Source organism: Conger conger, chromosome 2 (genome assembly GCF_963514075.1).
Source record: "Conger conger chromosome 2, fConCon1.1, whole genome shotgun sequence".
Lineage (NCBI taxonomy): Eukaryota > Metazoa > Chordata > Actinopteri > Anguilliformes > Congridae > Conger > Conger conger.
In genome coordinates, this window is record NC_083761.1 from 744,201 (window position 1) to 768,386 (window position 24,186).

Sequence of the window (24,186 nt, forward strand, 5' to 3'; positions counted from 1 at the left end):
TTAAGCCCGGTCTGGAACTCAAACAGTATTATTGTGATTATTATTAATATTATATGTGAATCAGAGCTTATTCTATAATATTGTGATTCTGCTGCTTTTTAAACTGTGATTCTCACACAGAGAGTCTCAGGGAAGCCCGGACGTTTGCTGTGTGAGTGTGTGTGTGTGTGTGTGTGTGTGTGAGAGGTAATCGGAGAGAAACGGGTTTCACGGGGAGGTTAAGGGTGTGTTTTTGGGACAGACTCACAGGAATGCAGTTTGAGTCACAAACCCTCCTTTTTACTGCCTCGGACACGCCCACAGGTGTGGCAGAAACGCAGTGCCCCGCCCCTTTCCCCTGAGGACCTGTCCACGGTCCCAGTGTCTCAGCCACCCCCTCGTGCGTAGAGCTTTTGCGTTTCTAACATCCTGCTCTCTGCTCCTCCTCGTGCGTAGAGCATCCTGCTCCCCCCTCAGATGCGTTAGGCCTTCCCCGTGACTCATGATGACATACGAGGCTGCACTAACACCAGGATCCAGAGCGCAGCACTTACACACCCAGCTCTCCACTTTCTGCTTCTGCCTGCAGACCTGGTCAGGGCCTTTCTGCTCTGCCTGCAGACCTGGTCAGGGCCTTTCTGCTCTGCCTGCAGACCTGGTCAGGGCCTCTCTGCTCCTGCCTGCAGACCTGGTCTGAGAGAGGCCTCTCCTGGGCCTTTCTGTCCGACATGTCATGTTGTCTCAAAGCAATGAGACACCTTTAACCTTTCACCTTTCACCTTTAACCCCTCCCAGAGGCGGACAGCCAAGAACTTGAAACACCTCTTAGTTCAACAGTCCCTTTTGAAAGGATACTAAACAATAAACAATACAACTGACAGAAGTACAAACAGTCAAACATGAAAAATGAGAACCCGAAGAGCATAAATGTTTGGGGTGTAGTTATTCTCCTCAGGCATTCCAGCCACCAAAGACAAAGCAACTGGCTGTGAGCAGCAAACAACCAAATGCCCAAACACTACAGAACACAACACAACTTTCCAGCCCCTAATTACATCTCTCTACCTTTCCACTCTTAGCAAATGGCAGCTGCAAACACCAATTAAAATGCCTGTAAATCAGTGGGTGTTTCTGAAGCTCCCTTTTGTCTGAACAGCGTTTGAATATAAAAGGAGTTTGTATGAGACCGAAGATCAGAGGAGCAAGCAAAAGTTCCCTCAATAGAGGTACAACTACCACCCACTAGTTCTCGCCACTAGGCTACAGTCATGTACCTTAGCCACTAGGCCACAGTCACGTACCTTAGCCACTAGGCTACAGTCATGTACCTTAGCCACTAGGCTACAGTCATATACCTCTATAGCTCTCTCGCTGGCGTGTGGAGTCGATGCAGATCCTGACCACAGACAGGCGGATGTGTACTTCTCTCTATTTGCATGAGCCTCTGGGTTCGGTTTATCGCTGGAAATATTAAAATTACAGGTGAGCAGAACTCACCCAGAGCCCCCTGACAGATGTCCGTCCTGGTGGCCCCTCCCACAATGAACTGTGGACAGGAAGACAGCTCCTGCAAGAGAAAAAAGGGACAAAAGATGAACACACTCTTCTCAATATCAGCGACAAACAGGAACAGAGGTGTAACTTCCCCTCCTCACAACGTGTCCTCAGACCTTTTTGGCTTCTCTCCAGTATTGTCTTAACGTAAGGGCATTCAATTAAAATGAAATAAAACACATTTCTAAAATATTTTCACTGCAACATGTTTTGTCATTCAAGACAGTATTATGTCAATGATATTCCTTTTTTTTCCGCCCGTGTCTCAGGAGGTTAAATCAGTTACTGGCTGAACTGGGTCGAGAATCTGCAGGTCTATAGCCCGCACACCCATACACACCTATACACCTGACAGGTTTTATGGAAGGGGTGGAGAAAACACAGGTGTGTTTAATCTGACAGGGCTGGGGTGTGTTGCGAGTAACCCAGGCTGTGGACGAAATGGAGGCGTCATGCTCTGTGTTCTGCAGTGGAAAGTTACCAGGGTGTTTTAGGGTAAAGCACTTCCATTATAGGTGCATTATTCCATTAGAGCATCATCACTAATGCAGCAGCCTCCCCACTGGCCTGCTCCTGCTGTCTCACACGCTGGTGTCCCGGGGGCTTAAGTGTTCGGGGTTCTGTCTGAGCCGGGGAGAGAAGTGTTGAGAACCGGCCCACCCGATGGACCCCCAATGGACCCAGCTCAGTGTTTGAGGTTCTGATTGGAGGAGACTGGGGATCCATCTCAGGTCTCCCATCCTAACACTCCGTCACTGCAAGGGATTCTGGGAAAGGGTCAATAACGGAATATCCGTCTGTCTGTCTGTGACTGACATCATGAGCTCCTGACACAAAGGATCATGGGATGCCACACCTGTCCCCTACGAGGCTGGCCACAGATGCCAGACATCAGTGATGCTAATTTATGTTCCTTAAATTTCTACAATGTGGCATTTAACGCAAGCTGGGACACGGACACGGAACTGCCCCAGGGCACAGGGAAACAGGTTTACCTGCCCAGGAGATTCACCTGTGCAGCAGATTCACCTACACACTACACACACACACAAACTCGGACGAGCGGAGGACATCTGTTCCTAGTTCTGACTGTAATACGTCTGATATGCATGTCAGACTGTAAGATTTTGTCTGTGAGATGTCTTTCTGGTCTGTGAGATGGTTGAGCCTGTGGTTTTCTGCCAGATCTCATTGTGTGAATCCCGTCACTGAGAAGAATATAAACAAGGAACAGAAAGATCGACACTAAAAAGAAAGATGAGATAACTGAAATGTTATCTTCTATGGCATATTTAGAATAAAGGAGATAATGTACAGTTGGGATGTCACTTTCATAGCTAACTGTACAAACATAGTGCAGAATATGCAATATGTAAAGAGATGTACTGTGCATTAGAGCAAGTTAATTATGCAACATTGATAACCAACACAACATATGCGCTATATAACCTCAAAGGGATTATAATATATCCCTGTTGGTATCTGGCTCAAACTGTAACCAAGGTTGATTACAAGAAATCCAGTAATGTCTAAAACCTTTCAGATTTTATCCGTCAGAATATTTTCTATTCAATTATTTAGGCAGACGCATTGATCCCTGGTGCTCCGCGCACAAAGAGTGAGCTACTAGTGTTGTGACCTCTGCCGTCTGAAGGGGAGTTTTTGAAGATAATATTGATAAAATATACCGTATATAAGTTCTAAGATCGTGTTCCTAGTTCTCTGTACACAGCCTACAGTCATTCAGTGTAACACAACCAGTGTCGTTTCATTTCACAGCGCATTTGTTTGTTGTGCGAGCTCATTTGGAGAAAGAAAGTAGGTGTACTCATAGTTTAAAAAAGATCCATTACGTCAGCGAAAAGTGATTAAATACAGTTTTTAAACTCAGCACTTATTATGTCATCTTGGTGGAAGTTGCTTGAAATAGATGTATAGCGCGATAGCATTGTTTACAGGTGACCTCATAAGGAATCGTCATAGTTAGTGAGCGCGAGCACCGTGTTTACCGTGGGCCGCTTCCAGGTGATCCCGCGGACTTTGTAGGAGTTGGGTCCGAGTTCGTTGAAGCCCAGAGAGGACGGGATCGCTTCGAAACTCTCATCCTGGAACAGCTGCCCGCAATCCAGGCAGTTCTGCCTCAGCGTCTCGAAGTCCTGTCCCAGGTACTTCACGGCTTGCGCGTTGGTGCCGATGCCCTGAGCCCGGGCTCGGTTCTGTTGAAGCTTCTGGGCGATTCCGGACATCTTCACACCCGCACTGTCTCCTGTGAACTGGAGCTGCAGGATCTGCCGTGAGGAGCGGGGCGCGGCCGCGTCTTCAGCTCACACAGCGGGATAAAGCGACCATTCACCGGGCGCACCCACTGCCTCCGCCTGTAAACCTGGACTCTCTCTCTCTCTCTCTCACTCGCGCGCTCTCTCACTCACTTACTCCCTCGCTCTCCCTCTCTTTATTTCTCTATAGTTTTACGTTTGGACATTTCAGCAAATCAAAGCTGAGTATGCAGTACAGTTTATTGAGTTGAATAAAACACATTTTTAATAACAATGGAAACAAAGGATCACACTGCTGGTTGTATTAATAGCTTTATTTTCTGTAAATAAAAACTTTCCTCACAGACGTTTGGCTCAGGGGCAAATCTATGCCGTGGTGAGAAACTGCTACTGTTCATAGCTGAAATTAACTGAAATTTGTCATGACATGTAAAAAATGATATAAAATATGGATCAAATGAAAACTGCAGGTATTAAACTAATAGTTTTATTGTGATAATATTAGTGGTAAAATTATGATGTATGTTATTAGTTAATATACTCAACAAAATAAGCTAATCTGAAAGCATGTTACACATCAAAAGATTAAAAAATATTCACTTAAAAGCACACTAAATCCACACCACGCATCTATACTGCAGATTTTATGAGTGAGAATTCAAGTAGCTTTGTCTGTAATGGAGTATGTGTGTCATAATGATCTGCGACGCTGAGAGTGAAGCGGGTTGGTGATTGGTCCCCTGTCTCTGAGAGGAGGATGATTGATGGTTGATGATTGATGAGTTTAGTTGATGGCCAGACATAACCACTGTAGATAAACAAAAAAACATGTCAAACCATGAAGAGCACAATCTGGCCAACACACACACACATACACACACACACACAGAAACACACACACTCTCTCGCACACACAAACATCCAGAATGCAGCAGCTCGTCTGGTCTTCAACCTTCCCAAATACTCACACGTCACCCCCCTGCTTACTTCCCTCCACTGGCTGCCTGTCATGGCTCGCATCAAATTCAAAACATTGGTGCTAGCCTTCCAAGCAGTTAAGGGGTCTTCCCCAGCTTATCTACAAAAAATCATCAGACCCTACACCCCTGCCAGACCTCTTCGTTCAGCCTCCACAGGCCGCTTGGCACCTCCCCCTCTCCGAACCTCCACCTCACGCTCACGACTGTCTGTCTGTTCTGGCTCCACGGTGGTGGAACGAACTCCCCGTTGAGGTCAGAACTGTAGAATCTCTCCCCACCTTCAAGCGCAAGCTGAAGACACACCTCTTCAAGCAGCACCTCTCCCCATCCCTCCCTACCTCCATGTGAACCTTAATTGTTGTCTCTGTGACTTGCTTTGTGTATCGGTATTTTTAGTTGGCTAGGTAAGCAGTGTTTGGATAGTTAACTTTGGTCTATCCAAACACCCAAACACCCTCGTCCTTATCTTTGTTGTACAGGTAGCAGTTGAAATTGTACTTCCCTCTAGGGTCTTTCAGCGAACTTATCCCTGGTTATGGGTATGCACTTTGTTGTACGTCGCTCTGGATAAGAGTGTCTGCCAAATGCCAATAATGTAATGTAATGTAACAAACACACATACATGTATATGCACACACAAACGTACATGCACACACATACACAAACACATCCACACACACAAGCACATACAGTATTAGAAAGGCTTTCAGCAGCTAGAAGGTATTCCTGACACAGGAAGTTTGTAGAATCCTGATGGAACGGTAACCTGGGAAACAGACCTGCCGTATGTCCAGCTCAATCTTCCCAGTGTTCTTTTTGTCCAACGTTTTGAAAATTTCTGGTTTGGGAGAAAAAGAAGATGGAAACCACAAACTAGTCCAAAAGCATATAGATTACTTTTTAATCTTAGAAAGTACTTTTTATTTTAAATGGTATAGTTACAATATAAATGAACATTACAGTAAATGAGAATTAAAGTACTTCCCGCTCGATAGCTGAGTTCTCCATGACGTTTTCAAAAAAGACCAAAACAAACTTCAACCTGTGGCTGTTACTTATTGTGAATTAGAAGTAGCTGGTGCCACCTAGTGGATTATCGTGATATTGCCCAATGGACGTTAATTGCGTCTCTCGCCGGTAAAGTAACGGACTTACTGAAAAGCATCTCGAGGCGGACCAGGCAGCCTACGAAGCAGTCAAAGTCTATGGCGCTCTGAGCGTTAGCATAGCGGGACACGATCACATCCAGAACCTCGCTGTTGAGTTGAAAGCCTGTGAAATAAAAATATATATACATATTATTATTATTATTAATTATTATTATTATTATGAAAGGTTTAACCTAAACATATTTCCCAGAACTGAAGAATAAAACACTGACATTCTCATTTCCTGTGATAGTAAAATTCTGGACTCATGTTATCTTCAGCATTTAACATTGACTTATTTGTACAAAAATTAATTGCAATTTGATTTGTATTGAGAAATATGTTCAATAGAGAAAATTAATTGCAAGATATTCCAATTATTGAACATACTGAACGAAATATATTGCAAGCCAAAAGAGTACATGATATGGGAATGTCTGGGAAATATGTTTGGAACACGAAAGTGTATTCAAATGTAATATACAAGAATATATTTTGATATCTGGCAGTATGTTTTGTTATCATTAATTATGTGATGTGATTGTTATTAGGAGTGGTGTATGTATGTGATTGTTATTGCTTATGTGATGTGATTATTATGGATTATGTGATGTGATTGTGTATGTGATTGTTATTGATTATGTGATGTGATTGTGTATGTGATTGTTATTGATTATGTGATGTGATTATGTGATGTGATTGTGATTGTTATTGATTATGTGATGTGATTGTGTATGTGATTGTTATTGATTATGTGATGTGATTGTGATTGTGATTGTTATTGATTATGTGATGTGATTGTGATTGTGATGTGATTATGTGATGTGATTGTGTATGTGATTGTTATTGATTGTGATGTGATTGTGTTATTGTGATTGATTATGTGATGTGATTATGTGATGTGATTGTGATTGTTATTGATTATGTGATGTGATTATGTGATGTGATTGTGATTGTTATTGATTATGTGATGTGATTGTGTATGTGATTGTTATTGATTATGTGATGTGATTGTGTATGTGATTGTTATTGATTATGTGATGTGATTGTGTATGTGATTGTTATTGATTATGTGATGTGATTGTGTATGTGATTGTTATTGATTATGTGATGTGATTGTGATTGTTATTGATTGTGATGTGATTGCGTGATTGTGATTGTGCTATTTTACCTGCTTCAGTGAGAGCTCCTCTCAGCTCGTGGCTGCTCATGGTACCAGAGCCGTCCGAGTCGTGGCTCCTGAACACATCCTGCAGGACAATCACACTGCAGTCACTTCTGATACAGTCACACACACTCTGCTACACATGGCTCCTGAACACATCCTGCAGGACAATCACACTGCAGTCACTTCTGATACAGTCACACACACTCTGCTGCACTCAGACATCAGCTCAACATACACACAGGCCTACAGTGTTCAGTTCATCCCACAGAATGATGTCTCATCCACATATAAACTCTCTCACCAGGTATTTCTGGATCTTCATCCACAGGAGGTGAAACTCCACCAGTCCCAGCCTTGCACTGCCGTCTGACTGGCTGCTGTTAAGGGTTCCTGTGGTTTAGTTTAGAGTTAGGGTGAGGGGGATTAGGGGTTTGGGGAGGGTAGGGTAAGGTTTAGGGGTTCTGGTTTGGGTGTTTGTTCCTGTGTGTTCCCAGGAGCCAGCAGGAAAACTGTGAAATAATTTCCTGCACTAATATAAAACAATCCAATAAGATGAATTAGGCCAGGTCATAACCCTGCTGCTGGAGAGCTGCAGAACCAGGGCTGGGGACCCCAGCACACCCTGCGGCTCTCCAGGACCAGGGCTAGGGACCCCAGCACACCCTGCTGCTCTCCAGGACCAGGGCTGGGGACCCCAGCACACCCTGCGGCTCTCCAGGACCAGGGCTAGGGACCCCAGCACACCCTGCGGCTCTCCAGGACCAGGGCTGGGGACCCCAGCACACCCTGCGGCTCTCCAGGACCAGGAGTGAGGACCCCAGCACACCCTGTGGCTCTCCAGGACCAGGGCTGGGGACCCCAGCACACCCTGCGGCTCTCCAGGACCAGGGCTAGGGACCCCAGCACACCCTGCTGCTCTCCAGGACCAGGGCTGGGGACCCCAGCACACCCTGTGGCTCTCCAGGACCAGGGCTGGGGGCCCCAGCACACCCTGTGGCTCTCCAGGACCAGGGCTGGGGACCCCAGCAGACCCTGTGGCTCTCCAGTGTATAAGTCATGTAAAATATAAAAACATAAATCTGTATGTACCTTTAAGAATGTACTGTAATATCTTGAGTTCATTAGACATGTTCTGCATCAGAGGGCAGGTGACACTTCTGAATATGAGACCTACACAGTGTAGCAGAGAGCTGTGAGCCCGTGTGAAAGTGTGAAAGTGTAAAACTGCAGTTTTAAAGAGTTAGAGGCAGAAGCACGGTCTAGAGGTCAGGATACATCGAGCAGGCTGACGATGTGGTGGCAGGTCTCCAGGCTGAATCCATCCGTCTTAACATCAGCTCCTGAAAAGAGACCAGAAATGAGCCACTGCAGAAAACTGGAACCATTTTACAGTGTTAACGTATCACACACATTATAATACTACAGTGTTAATGTATCACACACATTATAATACTACAGTGTTATTGTATCACACACATTATAATACTAGTGTTAATGTATCACACACATTATAATACTACAGTGTTCATGTATCACACACATTATAATACTACAGTGTTATTGTATCACACACATTATAATACTACAGTGTTAATGTATCACACACATTATAATACTACAGTGTTAATGTATCACACACATTATAATACTACAGTGTTAATGTATCACACACATTATAATACTACAGTGTTAATGTATCACACACATTATAATACTACAGTGTTAATGTATCACACACATTATAATACTACAGTGTTAATGTATCACACACATTATAATACTACAGTGTTATTGTATCACACACATTATAATACTACAGTGTTAATGTATCACACACATTATAATACTACAGTGTTAACGTATCACACACATTATAATACTACTGGCTAACTGATTAGCCATGTTTCTTACTTTGAGAAACAACTCTGTTCAGAATCTGAACAAGTTCAGCGGCAGAAATCTCAGAATCCTAAAGGTAAAAAAAAAAAGAAATAAGCAACCAAGGATAATGTTTTATGAACGATTTACTGGTCAATATAAAAAGCTTTCATTGCCACAGAAACTTAAGATTTAAAAAAAATAAATCTTCCTGTTAAATATGCAGTGCATCTTGCCACTGGCTTCTATACATACTGTATATGTTCATACATTTATAGTACAGAACTTTAAATTAATTATTAAAATGATTAGCATTCTTTTGAAATTAAGTAAACATACATTTCCGGCAATCTGCATGAAGAGGTGTTTGAAATGGGGGTCCACATCGCTGTCTGTGATGTCATGCTAAAGACAGGATAAAAGGTTAACAGTGTGAGAAAAATACTACTAAGCACTACCCCACTACTATAACTTTAGAGTAGAATGATTTGTACAATTATCCATAAACCTAGCAGTGAAACTCCAGAAAGATGTGTCTGAAGTAAACAGAACCACAGAATACCTGAAACAGAAACATCGGCTCTGCGGTCTGATACGTTCTCACTCCTCTAACCATACGCATTTCTACTAACATATTCCCATTTTTATAATAACTGAAGCCTGAAATAAAATATTTAATGAACAGTTTATGTCCCCAAACTGAGATACCAAAAGGAATATTTTACCTCTTCAACATCCGCATTGAGGTCCTCCTCCATGGGGCTGCAGCAAATGAAAGCAGAATTTACTTTGCACAGAAAATATGGAAATATGAAAATATGAAAATATGAAAATAAAAAGCTGCAACGTCTCTGACCGGCCATTAGCTATAGCGTCTTTCATACAAACAAACACAAATTAATGCACATTTTCTAGAATCAATCTCATGCTGTATGTACTTAATAATAATAATTATTATTACTATTATTACTATAAAACATAATACAAATATGATACAATATATGAATACTATTATATATGTAACTATAAAATAGTAATTACCAATATATTCTCTAATAATTCAATGAATATGAAAATAATGAATATATAAAGTATGAAACAGTGAGTGAACAGCTGGGGATGTGTGTGCCGGGCTCCACAGCGCCCCCACCTGGCCTTCGCCTGCTTCTCGGAGAACACCCTGAGGATGAAGCTGCCCTTGCGATGGGGTTCGAAGGTGGAGGGCACGATGACGTACTCGCCGGGCGGGAGCTTGAAGCGGTCGCACACCTCGCGCGTGTTGGTGAAGCTGGAGCTCATGGCCACGGCACGTTGCCGTAGCAACACGTCTGGCCCCAGGTGCACGTTAGAGCGGCCCTTATACTGCGGGTGGGGGGGGGGGAAACAGGTTATCTGACCTCTGACCTCTGACCTCTGACTCTGATACACTAGCATATTACTGTACGTCACTTGCTCTGTGCTCCTTGTCTGAAGGGAAGTACGATTACCTCATCTGGGATCTGAAACATAAAACCAGAAACAACATGGAGTCAGTGCTGTTTCACACCTGTATCACACGTGGGCTTATATCACACCTGAGACTAAACCCTGCTTCTCTCAGGCTCTACAGTACCTGTACCACACATGGAGCCTCTCCAGGCCTTCCTAAATATATAATATCCTAAATATCGCTGACAATTATCTTCACCTCTATCTTCAAAACAACATTTTTCTTTCATATTAATTGTAAGTTTTGGCTCTTATAGTGTCTCTTTGGAAACTTCACGATCTTGTGAAATAAGTATTTCAGATGAAACTGAGATTCGGGACTGATAAGTGAGGTTTTTGTGAGCGTTGGGGTGATTGAGTGCTCCCTGCAGGTTCAGACAGAGCGTTGGGGTGATTGAGTGCTCCCTGCAGGTACAGACAGAGGGCCCGCACCTCGTAGATGGCGAAGCCGATGGTGTTGAGGTCGCGGCCGAAGCGGCGCTCCCTGCGGCCGTCCTTCTGCAGGAGCCCCACCAGGAAGCTGCAGCCGTCCTCCCCGTCGTGCGGGTCGTCGTCCACCGCGTCCAGACAGATCTGGAACTGCGGGTTCGAGCAGAACGTGGCTGCAGGGGGAGGGGCAACACAGGGCTTCAGCGACAACAACCACAACCACAACAACAACAACAACAACCACAACCACAACAACCACAACCACAACCATAACAACAACAACCACAACCACAACCACGACAACAACAACCACAACAACCACAACAACAACAACAACAACAACAACCACAACCACAACAACAACCGCGACAACAACAACCGCGATGACAACAACAAGAACAACTGCAACAACAACAACAACAATAACATTAACAAAAAGAACAACAGCAACAATAATAACAACAACATTTACCTTATATCTAAAGCATCTTTGGATTAGACTAAACCGGGGCCAATCCCCTCTGGAGCAATGTGGGGTTAAGGGCCTTGCTCAAGGGCCCAACAGCTGTGCGGATCTTATTGTGGCTACACCGGGACTTGAACCACCAACAGACCAGGTCCCAGTCGAGCACCTTAGCCACTAGGCTATAGAATGCCCATAGTACCCCATAAGATTCCATACAAAAACAAATTATGTTTTTAAAAACAAAACCAGAGAAATTAAAATAATCACAGCCCTGCTGGGTAAGTTTGGTGTAAGCGCCCTATTGGCTGTACCTTAGTTTGGCCCGCCCCTGTAAGCGCCCTATTGGCTGTACCTTAGTTTGGCCCGCCCCTGTAAGCGCCCTATTGGCTGTACCTTAGTTTGGCCCGCCCCTGTAAGCGCCCTATTGGCTCGTACCCGGGTTGTTGCGGCAGCCCCCTGCGGTGGACCCCACCCTCCAGGTCCCCTCGAACTGGCAGTGACTCCAGCGGCCGACCCCAGTGCTGGTGAGTGTGTCCGGCGTGAGGTTACAGATCTCCAGCTTCGAGTACTGCCTCAGGAAGTCAGAGTACGCCATCCTGAGAGAGAGAGAGAGAGGGATTACACACACACACACACACACACACACACACACACATACACATATAGCACACACACACACAAATATGGTTTACACACTTACAATTCCTAAATTGGGTATTGGTCAATCATGGGGACTACTGAGATTTTTTGAGCTAGCATATTAGCATGGTGTGTGTGTGTGTGTGTGTGTGTGTGTGTGCATCACCTGCAACGGTCAGTTTAGTGAGGATGTAGTTTTATGTGAGTGTGCTAACAGGTTTTTGTCCCCAGTAACAAATAAAAACAAGTGCAAACCCACACACACTCAAACGCACTCACTCACTCACTCACTCACTCACACACACACACACACACACACTCACACACTCTCTCAAACTCACACACACACACACACACACACACTCACACACTCTCTCAAACTCACACACACACACTCACACACTCTCTCAAACTCACACACACACACACACACTCACACACTCACACACTCACACACTCACACACTCACACACTCTCTCAGACTCACTCACACACACACACACACACACACTCACACACTCTCTCAAACTCACACACACACACACTCACACACTCTCTCAAACTCACACACACACACACACACACTCACACACTCTCTCAAACTCACACACACACACACACACACACTCACACACTCTCTCAGACTCACACACACACACACCAGAACTCTCCGTCCTCAGCTGAATGGTCCAGCTTGATCTTCTCCTCTGGACGGACACTGTCCCACTCCCTGGAGCTGAACAAGAGGAAGCGCGTGAGCATCCGGCATCACCATGGCAACTAAGAGGTGTGATTTGGAGGTTCACTGTGGTAACAGGGTACTAGGTGAGATTTGGAGGTTCACTGTGGTAACAGGGTACTAGGTGAGATTTGGAGGTTCACTGTGGTAACAGGGTACTAGGTGAGATTTGGAGGTTCACTGTGGTAACAGGGTACTAGGTGAGATTTGGAGGTTCACTGTGGTAACAGGGTACTAGGTGAGATTTGGAGGTTCACTGTGGTAACAGGGTACTAGGTGTGATTTGGAGGTTCACTGTGGTAACAGGGTACTAGGTGAGATTTGGAGGTTCACTGTGGTAACAGGGTAATAGGTGTGATTTGGAGGTTCACTGTGGTAACAGGGTACTAGGTGAGATTTGGAGGTTCACTGTGGTAACAGGGTACTAGGTGTGATTTGGAGGTTCACTGTGGTAACAGGGTACTAGGTGAGATTTGGAGGTTCACTGTGGTAACAGGGTACTAGGTGAGATTTGGAGGTTCACTGTGGTAACAGGGTACTAGGTGAGATTTGGAGGTTCACTGTGGTAACAGGGTACTAGGTGAGATTTGGAGGTTCACTGTGGTAACAGGGTACTAGGTGAGATTCGGAGGTTCACTGTGGTAACAGGGTACTAGGTGAGATTTGGAGGTTCACTGTGGTAACAGGGTACTAGGTGAGATTTGGAGGTTCACTGTGGTAACAGGGTACTAGGTGAGATTTGGGGGGGTGATTTTGGGGCGCACTCACTTGTCGCTCCAGGCTCCAGTCCACTCCACCTGGCCCCAGGGGTTGCGAATCCTCACCAGCTGCACTGGGGTCCCATGCAGGTGCACCTGGGGAGAGATCAAATATCTCACCTGTCTGCTCTCACCTGCCCCACCCACTCTCACCTCCTGCCAAGTCCAAACTTAGCAGAGGGAAGAGAGCAGGTAAACAGATATACAGGTAAACAGGTGAGAACAGGTGTACAGGTAAACAGGTGTACAGGTGTACAGGTAAACAGAGGAGAACACGCGTACAGGTAAACAGGTGTACAGGTAAACAGGTGAGAACACGCATACAGGTAAACAGGCGTACAGGTAAACAGAGGAGAACACGCGTACAGGTAAACAGGTGTACAGGTAAACAGAGGAGAACACGCGTACAGGTAAACAGGTGTACAGGTAAACAGAGGAGAACACGCGTACAGGTAAACAGGTGTACAGGTAAACAGAGGAGAACACGCGTACAGGTAAACAGGTGTACAGGTAAACAGAGGAGAACATGTGTACAGGTAAACAGGTGTACAGGTAAACAGGTGAGAACAGGTGTACAGGTAAACAGGTGTACAGGTGTACAGGTAAACAGAGGAGAACACGCGTACAGGTAAACAGGTGTACAGGTAAACAGAGGAGAACAGGCGTACAGGTAAACAGGTGTACAGGTAAACAGAGGAGAACACGCGTACAGGTAAACAGGTGTACAGGTAAACAGAGGAGAACATGTGTACAGGTAAACAGGCGTACAGGTAAACAGGTGAGAACAGGCGTACAGGTGTACAGGTGAGAACAGGTGTACAGGTGAGAACACGCGTACAGGTAAACAGGCGTACAGGTAAACAGGTGAGAACAGGCGTACAGGTGTACAGGTGAGAACAGGTGTACAGGTGAGAACACGCGTACAGGTAAACACGCGTACAGGTAAACAGGCGTACAGGTGTACAGGTGTACAGGTGAGAACACGCGTACAGGTAAACAGGCGTACAGGTAAACAGGTGTACAGGTGAGAACACGCGTACAGGTAAACAGGTGTACAGGTGTACCTCTGCGGCTCCAGTGAGGGAGTAGGCGTGTCCCTTCACCAGCTTCTGTCGAGTGATGGCCTCTGTCTCTGCCGCACTGCTGATCTACAAAAACACAATTTATTATATTTATTATTCAACAAAAATCAAGCAACATGCTTCGGCCGTCAGAGACAATGTTATCTTACAACGTGTCCATCGCCCAGTTAATCACACTGTCTTACCCACATTTGGGCAGGTTCCCTGTGTAGATTTACCCAACAATGCCAAATGCCACCCAAAGCAAAGCATGACAAACGCTTTCTGTGTTTGTGTGTAATCAACTGCAGCAGGGAGTGGATTCAGGCTGTTTGAGTTACACCAATTTATAAACAAAGGGAAATCCTGATGTGATAAGATTTGCTTCCAAGTAAAGTAAACAATAAAGCCATGGATCACCGGCAAAATATTTTCCATTGAAAAAGGAAACCCCCAAAAGAATAGCCCCTTAATCAGTGTGTGTAAGCGTGTGTGTGTGTGTGTGTGTGAGTGGGTATGAGTGTGTGTGTGTGTGAGAGTGTGTGTGTGTGTGTGTATGAGTGTGAGTGTGTATGAGTGTGTGAGTGTGTGTATGAGTGTGAGTGTGTGTGTGTGAGAGTGTGTGTGTGTGTGTGTGTGTGTGTGCTTGTGTGTGTGTTTGTGTATATGAGTGTGTGTGTGTGAGTGTGAGTATGTGTGTGTGTGCGTGTGTGTGTGTGTGAGTGTGTGTGTGTGTGTGTGGGAGTGTGTGTGTGTGTGTGTGTGTGTGTGGGAGTGTGTGTGTGTATGAGTGTGTGAGTGTGAGTGTGTGTGTGTGTGTGCGTGTGTGTGTGGGAGTGTGTGTGTGTGTGTGTGTGTGTGTGTGGGAGTGTGTGTGTGTGTGTGTGTGTGTGTGGGAGTGTGTGTGTGTGTGTGTGTGTGTGTGGGAGTGTGTGTGTGTGTGTGTGTGTGTGTGAGTGAGTGTGTGTGTGTGGGAGTGTGTGTGTGTGTGTGCGTGTGTGTGTGTGTGGGAGTGTGTGTGTGTGTGTGTGTGTGTGTGTGTGTGCGGGAGTGTGTGTGTGCGTGTGTGTGGGAGTGTGTGTGTGTGTGTGTGTGTGTAACCCTCACGTCAATAGAGCAGCCCAGCAGGGAGCCACGGGACAGGGCCTTCTGGATGATCTTGAAGAGATAGGGCGGTGCCCGGCTCAGCTCGTAGCTCTCAGAGATGCCGCCGGTGAAGTCCTCAAAGCCCTCCGTGGTGGACCCCCCCGACAGCGCCTCGTAGGAGCCGTTCACCCTGCGACCGAGGGGAGTGGTTAGGGTAGAGTACAGTAGATTTTTAGTGATTTATTAGTGAAATCAGCTGGTGCAGTGATTGGTTGAAGGTGTGTTAATTCGTGAAATCAGTGGGTGCAGTGATTGGTTGGAATGAAAGCCTGCATACTCTCGGCCCTCCATGGCACGTGATTGGCCGAGTTGATTTGATCGAGGTGTGAATATGGGACATTCATTCTTTATGGGATGCATAGATTTTCTTTTCTTTGGATTTAGATGATAAATCATCATTCAATAGAAGCATCCAAATAAGACATATTAGCAGCTTGTTAGTATTTTGTAAATTGTCTGTAATTGGTCAGTTTGCGTTCCAGCCGTGCCAATATCCTGATATACGCACGGCTAAATGGAATGTTCATATATCTTTACTCTGCGTTGGTAGATCACCGTTAACTACTTTGTAACCGAAATTAACGGAAATTACCGTGTGTAGTTTACCAGGGTAAAAAAAAGAAAAGCGTAATTTTAAAGTGTGCTTTGACCTTCTCCGGGATTTGGAAAGGAGTAGGAACGAGAAAGATACAAATAAGCCGACATCCTCGGATCGAAATACCAGTAAGACCACCAAACCCCTGCGAAGCAAATTATATAACGACACTATGAGTTATTTCAATAACTGCACGTTATCTGGCAGTGTCCAGATATGTCAGTGTCGTCAGATGTGACGTAAACTCACAAGCTAGTTAGCTAACGTTAGTGCAGTGGGGACACATTATTGCCAGCTAACGTTAGCAATACAATAAAATACTGTTCGGCGGAAGAATACATTTACCATAAAAAGATAGGTCCATTAAAAATTCATTAATTTTTAATGGTTTGTCTTGTCTTTATTCTGTCAAGATTTGAAAGATAAATGTGGTAATCGTTGTATAAAAGCGTTATGGAATTCGAAGCGGTGTAACGGCCATTAATGTAACGGCACTACGCGAAACCACCTCGCTAGCTGTGCCAATATCCACGATATACCACAGATTCTCGTTCCATAACGCGTAAGGAATGGTGTGAAATGAGCGTGACTCTAGATCTGTGGGGTAAATAAATATGAATAATGGTGTGAAATGAGCGTTACTTGGCGTAGGCCTTCTCCAGCAGGGCGCTCCAGAACTCAGACCCCTCGGCCGAGTGGACAAACAGCAGCTCCCCGTCTTTGGTGGGCAGCCTGTCGTCAATCACCACATCCACCCACTCTCCATACTGCCAGAACTGGGGGCAGGGAAACACAGGCTGGCTAAAACACCGCACCATGTAGCCAGGGGACCCTCAGCTTTTTCAGGATGCTATATAGAATGCCACAATAGTCCTAAAACCCGGAAATTAGTTAGCATTTTGAGCCATAGGTTCCCTGGAGAGATGTATTTTTCTTCAAACCTTTTTTTCTAACTGGGATTCAAATGTTTCTGCTGAAGCATGTTGCTAAGAAGTGGCTACATTTCCGCCAGCTCCACTTTCACACTAGTTTCATACTACCTTCATGCAGATCACCATTGTAGTTTCAATACAGGCTAGCAACTTGTTAGCAACGTACTTTTTTAAAGCACATAACAGTTATAACAGATATTAACGAATGTAACTTTACTTGTTAACCAACACATGAAACTCACTTAAGCTCATGTTAACCACAGACTTTATTTTCGGCAGAAATCAAAATCTATGGGAAAAAAAACTTTGGAAATCTGTCGAGGGAACCCATGTTGGAGGAAACCTCCGGCTTGGCCTACAAAAAGACGTCATCACTCTGTGCCATAAATAAGTTTCCACACAAGCTAAAATTAAGTAATTTTACAGTCCACAGATACTATAAAACCTGACCCTGTAGAGCTGCCAGTTCAGACCCAAGGAAACAGTTTGAGCTACCTGTGTAATCAGCAGCTTTAACGGATCAGGTAATCACATATATCGCATGACACACTGCACAACCTGTGGCTCTCCGGGACCAAAATAATGGGTGCAAAAAAAGACAGAAATTACTCAGATGGTTATATAAGAATCTAGGGGACTATTTCCTGTTCGGATGACCTTTCACCTGGAAGTGAAAGATCCCAGCGTAGTTCTCCTCAAAGCTCTGGCCTGCAGGGACTACACGGGCCAGGATATCTTTATCCAGGGTCAGGGAGGCAATGGCAGCCAGGAGCCAGCAGTCTCCTGTAGGGCCCCAGCAGAGAGTTTGGATTAAAACAGGCCTGTACGTTTAGTTTTAAGATTAGGACTCAGCATTGACTAACATAACACGCCATCATGACAAACAGCCCAATAATCATCACCATTTTCCTACCACTAAAGTGTACCTAATGATTAGGTCACCTAAAAATATAACATGGGAGCCCAATCATGTTCCACGGAGGGCCAAGAGTATGCAGGCTTTCATTCCAACCAATCACTACACCTGCTGATTTTTTCATGAATTAGTTCCTTCCGCTCTGGTTGAAGGTGTTAATTAGTGAAATCAGTGGGTGCAGTGATTGGTTGGAATGAAAGCCTGCATACATGATTGGGCACCCATGCCTTACATGGCATGCATTAACATTCTTTGTTTCATATCTGAGGTTATAATACAGTATTACAGTCTCTGCATTTATTTTTCAAGATGTGGCATTACAGGGTGTGTGTGTGTGTGTATTGTTTGGGAGTGAGGGTGTGTGTGTGTGTGTGTGTTTGCACTGTTTGCATAGGTGTGTGTAGGCTTTGTATGTAATTCAAGCAAATTAGTAATAAACCGGACATTCCACCCCCCTTCAGTCCTTCTTACATCTTCAGTGTATAAGGCGGCTGCTTCAGATCATATTCAGTGTTAGGATGAGTTTATATCGACTAACTATGATCTACAGACAGGCCACAGGCTGAATGCAGACAGAGCAGTGCATAAGTATGGACTGGATGGTAATGGTCAGCGAGGTTGCAGCCACTTCTGTTTAAATGGAGAAAGTTCTAGAAATAGACTCATAATGCCCATGATGCTCTCTGACGGCCAGTGAGCCATGGGCTCCTCTGGGCTCTGAACCTTGGGGACGTGTGTGTCTCCCTGAGCCAGGAACACTGACACTGACCATTCTCCATTAAACACTACTGCAGTGCCAAGGAATAATATTTGTATTATGACTAAGCACAGTATGATTGGCACGTCCGTGTGTGTGTGTGTGCATGCGTCTGTGTGTGTGGGTGTGAGTGTGTGTGTGTGTGTGTTTGTGAGTGTGTGAGTGTGTGGTTTGTGTGTGTGTGTGTGTGTGTGTGTGCCCTGTATTCAAAGACCACATCAGTCCCCTACAGAGGATCTCCAGATCTTTTAAGCACAAACATCTAGATGTGGCACCATAACAACAGTCTCTATGGCAACACACTGCTGCTCTGTAAATAACAGCTCTGAGAAGTGCACACACACACACACACACACACACACACACACACTCACACTCTCACACACACTCACACAAACACTCACACACTCACACACTCACAAACACACACACACACACACACACTCACACCCACACACACAGATGCATGCACACACACACACACACACGCACATTCAAACAGACAGACAGACACACACACACACACGCACATTCAAACAGACAGACACACACTCAAACACACACGCACACACACATTCACACACACACACACACACACACACATACATATACTCACACACACAGGGCATATCTCTCTCTGTTGGCTGGGAGGCTTGGTGCAGTTGCAGAGTAAAAACACACCTTTGCAGATTATACCTTAGTCCTCCCTCCTGATTTACCCCACCCCCGCCTTCCAAAATCCCTCTTGTACACCCATGTTATTTTAAAAATGTAGTAGCCTTCACTAATGAAAAGTGCATTTCATGCTTAATTTATTTATTTTTCCATCATTCATTCATGTTAACAACTACATTCCAACCAATTCATGCTGATTCATGAACCTCATCGTAAAGAGTGACCACTGATTCATATGGCTGTGCCAGTACAATATTCATAATTATACTAATACTCGTGAAAAATTACAACAACAACTGTATTTATATAGGGCAGTTTACTCAGCTGATATGGCCACCATTAGCTCAGATTTTTCCTCTCGCCACTTCAATTACCTTCTGTTGCTATTTGCCTTTCCCCTTAACAAGACCATTAGGAAAATGTATTTATAGAATATCTATCTGGACAGAAAGAATATTGGAACTCCATCAGCCAATCAGCCCCTTTTCCTGGCAGGCCCATAGCCAATCAGGAAGCTGTTGGGAGTTCTGCCTGTGTGGGGCGGTGTTTGGGCTCACCCAGGGCTCCCTGGCAGATGTCCGTTCTCTGCGCTCCACCGACGATGAATCGTGGGTTTGAACACAAATCCTGCCCACATCAAACAAGAGTCCTGCGTTATGACGTGTTTAAAGCACATATCCACTGCATGTTTAAAGCACAAACACACTGCATATTCATACATTTATATATAATGAAAGGGTAAAAGAAAAGTAAATATAATCCAGGGGAAATATATTTCTGAATAATTTTTAAATGAGTAAATTAATTAGACTTGTGAGGACCGTTGCTCTGTGACCATTGGGCTGCACCAGGTTCAGCACTTTCCCCAGGGTTTGCTTTCATACTTAATACATTTTTCCAATAAACTTTACACTTTTAACCTTGCACTCACAAATGCAATATAAAATACTGATCACTTTTTAAACAATGCCCCACGAGGCGAATGTCTGGACACACATTCTCCTGTTCCTTGTTGGGCTGCTGCTGCTTCTTCTCTTGTCTGGCTAGTTCAGGGGTTTGTTCATACATTTGCATGTTGCAGTATTATTAAAAAATATATAAATAAATAAATAAATCAAATAGGCCCTCGTCCTTATCTTTGTTGTATGGGTAGCAGTTGAAATTGTACTTCCCTCTAGGGTCTTTCAGCACACTTTTCCCTGGTTATGGGTATGCGCTTTGTTGTACGTCGCTCTGGATAAGAGCGTCTGCCAAATGCCATTAATGTAATGTAATATTTAATGCAGCCATATCTATTTCTCTAAAACCCCTTTCAGTGGCTTTGCCCCACACAGCACACCCTAAATCAGAGAGGATTACTGAACATGAACATGTTCTGACGGTCGGCGGTGTTGTTCTGTGGCCATTTCCCCACAGCTGTGTGAAGATCTGTTTGGTGAGAGAGTCGGGGATGTATCTGTCCTTCAGGGGAGGCACAGGGCACAGGGCTAACGGTCCCTCTGTTAGCCAGCACCCCAGGGCACGAATACAATCCTCTACACACACCTGATTACAGGTAACCTGACCCAGCACCTGTCACCAAGGGAACGGGAGCGGGGGTGGGGGGAGTAGTCAAATATGCAGAGTAAGCAAGGGTGGAATAGCAAATAATTCAAAGATAAGAGATTTTCTAATTAAAATGAAAAACCGATACAGTAGCTGAGAGAACCTGGAGTTTTTACCTGCTCTCACCTGGAAACACAGCTCACTGCAGGTGAGATGCAGCAGACTGAAGGGTCTGTTTTTATTTAAGCTCAGACCGTACAGGAAATCGACTCAACTCCCTTTCATTTAGTAGAGAAGTCCTCAGAATATTACGCCCATTTAACGATTCACAGATTGAACAGATTTAATTCCCCAAATCCTGATTCACAGTGTAAAATGAGATTATAAATAGAGATTATAAGCATCATTCTTATTGTTAGGAAAATCAATTAGACAAGAATCTCACGAACAAAGAGGAATAAACCCTGAAGAATAACCAGATAATTATTTGTATTTTAATCTATTTTATCAATATAAACTGAATCCAGATTGACGCATCTGATGCAGATTTGCCCGGTGTTACCATAAGCAGTAAAACCTGCTGCAACTCTTTAGAAGAACAATCCCGGCAAACAAATTGATTCGCATATTTTCACAGATGTATCTATGATTTCATGATTTTTGATTGTTTAGCTGGAAAAATCTGCAGGAAATTGGTAAAAATGGCAGCTTCTAAAGTATTTGACTAAAACTATTTTACATATTTTGTGCACCTTATCCTATTTTTAATGTATCATCTTTTTCTGTTCCACTGTAAAGCACTTTGAGTTTCTCTGTATGAAAGGTGCTCTAGACTTGAAGTTATTATTACTATCATCATTATTATTGTCATGATTATTATTAGTAGCAGTAATAGTGTGGGCGTCCGGGGTGGTTCAGGGAGGCAGTGCCCAGGGCACGGGCTCCTTACCGTGGGTCTCTTCCACACCATGCCCCTGGTTTTGGGGGAGAATTGACCGAACTGGTTGTACCCCAGGGAGGGCGGCTGGGCGGGGAAAGAGTCGTCGCAGAAGAGGGTCCCGCTGCGGAGGCACTGGTCCCGCAGGGAGAGGAAGTCCTGCCTGTTAAACGGCACCGCCTTCTGATTGGTCCCCTCGCCATCATCCCTCGCTTTCCTGCGCGCCAGGTCAGCCGCGATGCTCGCCATGGTGCTGCCCTGAGAGAGAGTGTGTGTGTGTGTGAGAGTGTGTGTGTGTGTGTGTGTGTGTGTGAGAGAGAGAGAGTGTGTGCCCTGCGTTTGTGGGAGAGAGTGTGTGAGAGAGATAGTGCCCTGCGTGTGTGAGAGAGAGTGTGTGTGAGAGTGTGTGCCCTGCGTGTGTGTGAGTGTGTGTGTGTGTGTGTCAGAGTGTGTATGCCTGCGTGTATGTGTCTGTACGTTAGCAGTGTGCCAGCGAGTGTGTTACGTGTGTAGCGTGTTTGACAGCTGTGTATGTGTGTAGCTAGCCTCTGTGTTTTTTAGCAGTACCTGTGGTAGTGTGTCGCGTTGCTTTAGGGAAACAGTGGAAGAAACGCTTGCTTATAAAAAGGTTTACCCGCGGGGGGAGGGGCCTGGAGTCAGGTGTACCTGGAGGCAGGTAAAGGTGTGCCCCGCCCCTCACCTACAGGCCCCACCCTGTGGAGATAGACACCTCTCAGGTTCCAGAGAAACACACGAGTCTTCTGTGTGACCTCTGACACTTATGTCAAGGGCATATCCCTGCTGTAATTTTTATTACAGTATATTTGTATTGCTTTGTGAATGGATATCTGGTCCATCTATTCAATTCAACTAAACAGCTGGAGGTCATATCATTAAGTTCATTTTTAAAAATGGGAGTGTAAAAACAAACAATGATATATGCATTGTTTTATATATGTATAATGGATGTACTGTATGTCTATTAATTGCCTTTTGTATGTGGTATACGCCTCTAATCCACCTGCAAAGCAACATACACCACCAGCATTTTAATTGTGTTTTACAGACAAGGTATTTTGCATTTTAAGACGACAAAAACTGTTTGTGTAGCGTTTATACTTCTTCATAATGCACACAGTCCCTAGGAGCCCTGCCGGCTGATATGAACACGCGGAGGCTATGTGCACTGTTTACTGTTGTTCCCGCATACGTGGATACTCGTTTGTTTGTGTTGTTTGTGAAAACGTTTTTTTTCCGTTGGTTTGTCAGCAGATTAAGCTACGAGGCACAAGTTCTTATCTTTGTGGTCATTGCTAGCATTTGGAACTGTACTTCCCTCGACGGTTTTCAGCGCGCTTGTCCCTCGTTATAGGTTTGCACTTTGTGTTGTACGTCGCTCTGGATAAGAGCGTCTGCCGAATGTCTAACATAGTGTCATGTAATGTATCAGATGAGCCTGCGATGCGGACAGTTTAGCCTGCAGCTCTTCCATTCGCTCGTGGTTCAGGTGTAAGGTGACAAGCCGCTGTCACGTCTTGGCAGAAGGCCGAGAGCGTAAACAGCATCATGTTTCATAGCTAGGATATTCCCGGCCCGCTGCGCGCCCTTTGTTTACAGAGAGGGAGGCAAATTTAGGGAGGGGGGCAGATTCACGGCTCTGCCAGCCTTTCATTAAAACCTCCGGTGCGGAGCCGAGTCTCACAGACAAACATTCCCCTTCTCATCCCGTTCGTATTCCTTCTCGTTTTCTGTGTTACTCATTTACACTTAAAAATAATCAAACGGTTGTTTAGAATAAAACATGTTCTATCGACGGGGTGAAAACACAGACCTTCCATTCCTGTTATCCGGTGCCTTTTCTGTCCCCAGGAAATACCTCTTCATATTTGCTGTAAAATGTGTAACATCTTTATTCTTTATCATATGAATAGAAAGCTATGTATCTTAAATACATTTTTGTGTATTTCAACCACTTTGCTCTTGGTACAGGTGTCCATTTTTACCTTTTCCCCTAGAGCAAATTATCAACTTATATAAGATATAAGATATTAAAGCATAAAATACTATTAAATAGACTAAGTTAAAATCTCTCTAATTATACATATTTGTCCTTTGAGATA

General features: G+C 44.6%; 2 protein-coding genes across 2 annotated transcripts in view; both read right to left on the bottom strand.

Moving 5' to 3' along the window:
- LOC133116027 (calpain-2 catalytic subunit-like) overlaps positions 1–3,940 on the bottom strand; it is a 20,398-nt gene extending 16,458 nt beyond the window's left edge. Inside the window, exons 1-2 of the mRNA XM_061225410.1 lie at positions 3,543–3,940; positions 1,477–1,546 (exon numbers count right to left, since the gene is read on the bottom strand). Coding sequence (XP_061081394.1) covers positions 1,477–1,546; positions 3,543–3,779 — 307 coding nt within the window. The 5' untranslated portion in view covers positions 3,780–3,940. The remainder of the gene's footprint in view (positions 1–1,476; positions 1,547–3,542) is intronic.
- Positions 3,941–4,108: 168 nt separating this feature from the next.
- On the bottom strand, positions 4,109–22,643 carry capn8 (calpain 8). Its single transcript, XM_061224899.1, has 21 exons — positions 22,079–22,643; positions 20,142–20,211; positions 17,901–18,019; positions 16,947–17,080; positions 15,671–15,839; positions 14,567–14,650; positions 13,513–13,598; positions 12,667–12,741; positions 11,802–11,962; positions 10,904–11,073; positions 10,471–10,482; positions 10,134–10,345; positions 9,709–9,745; positions 9,323–9,388; positions 9,017–9,074; positions 8,381–8,445; positions 7,407–7,475; positions 7,109–7,187; positions 5,945–6,061; positions 5,569–5,627; positions 4,109–4,617 (listed from the first exon to the last, which is right to left on the bottom strand). The coding sequence occupies exons 1-21, from the start codon at positions 22,313–22,315 to the stop codon at positions 4,594–4,596; spliced, it is 2,103 nt and encodes a 700-aa protein (XP_061080883.1). The 5' UTR covers positions 22,316–22,643; the 3' UTR covers positions 4,109–4,593.
- Positions 22,644–24,186: the final 1,543 nt, after the last annotated feature.

Excerpts from the sequence above, each read along its gene's own strand:
- capn8 (XM_061224899.1), bottom strand. The coding sequence starts at position 22,315 with ATGGCGAGCATCGCGGCTGACCTGGCGCGCAGGAAAGCGAGGGATGAT. Across the intron at positions 12,742-13,512 it reads ACTGGAGCCTGGAGCGACAA|CTCCAGGGAGTGGGACAGTG; the intron begins GTGAGTGCGCCC and ends CCTCTTGTTCAG. Across the intron at positions 4,618-5,568 it reads TTGAGCTGGACATACGGCAG|TGGTTATGTCTGGCCATCAA; the intron begins GTCTGTTTCCCA and ends GTTTATCTACAG.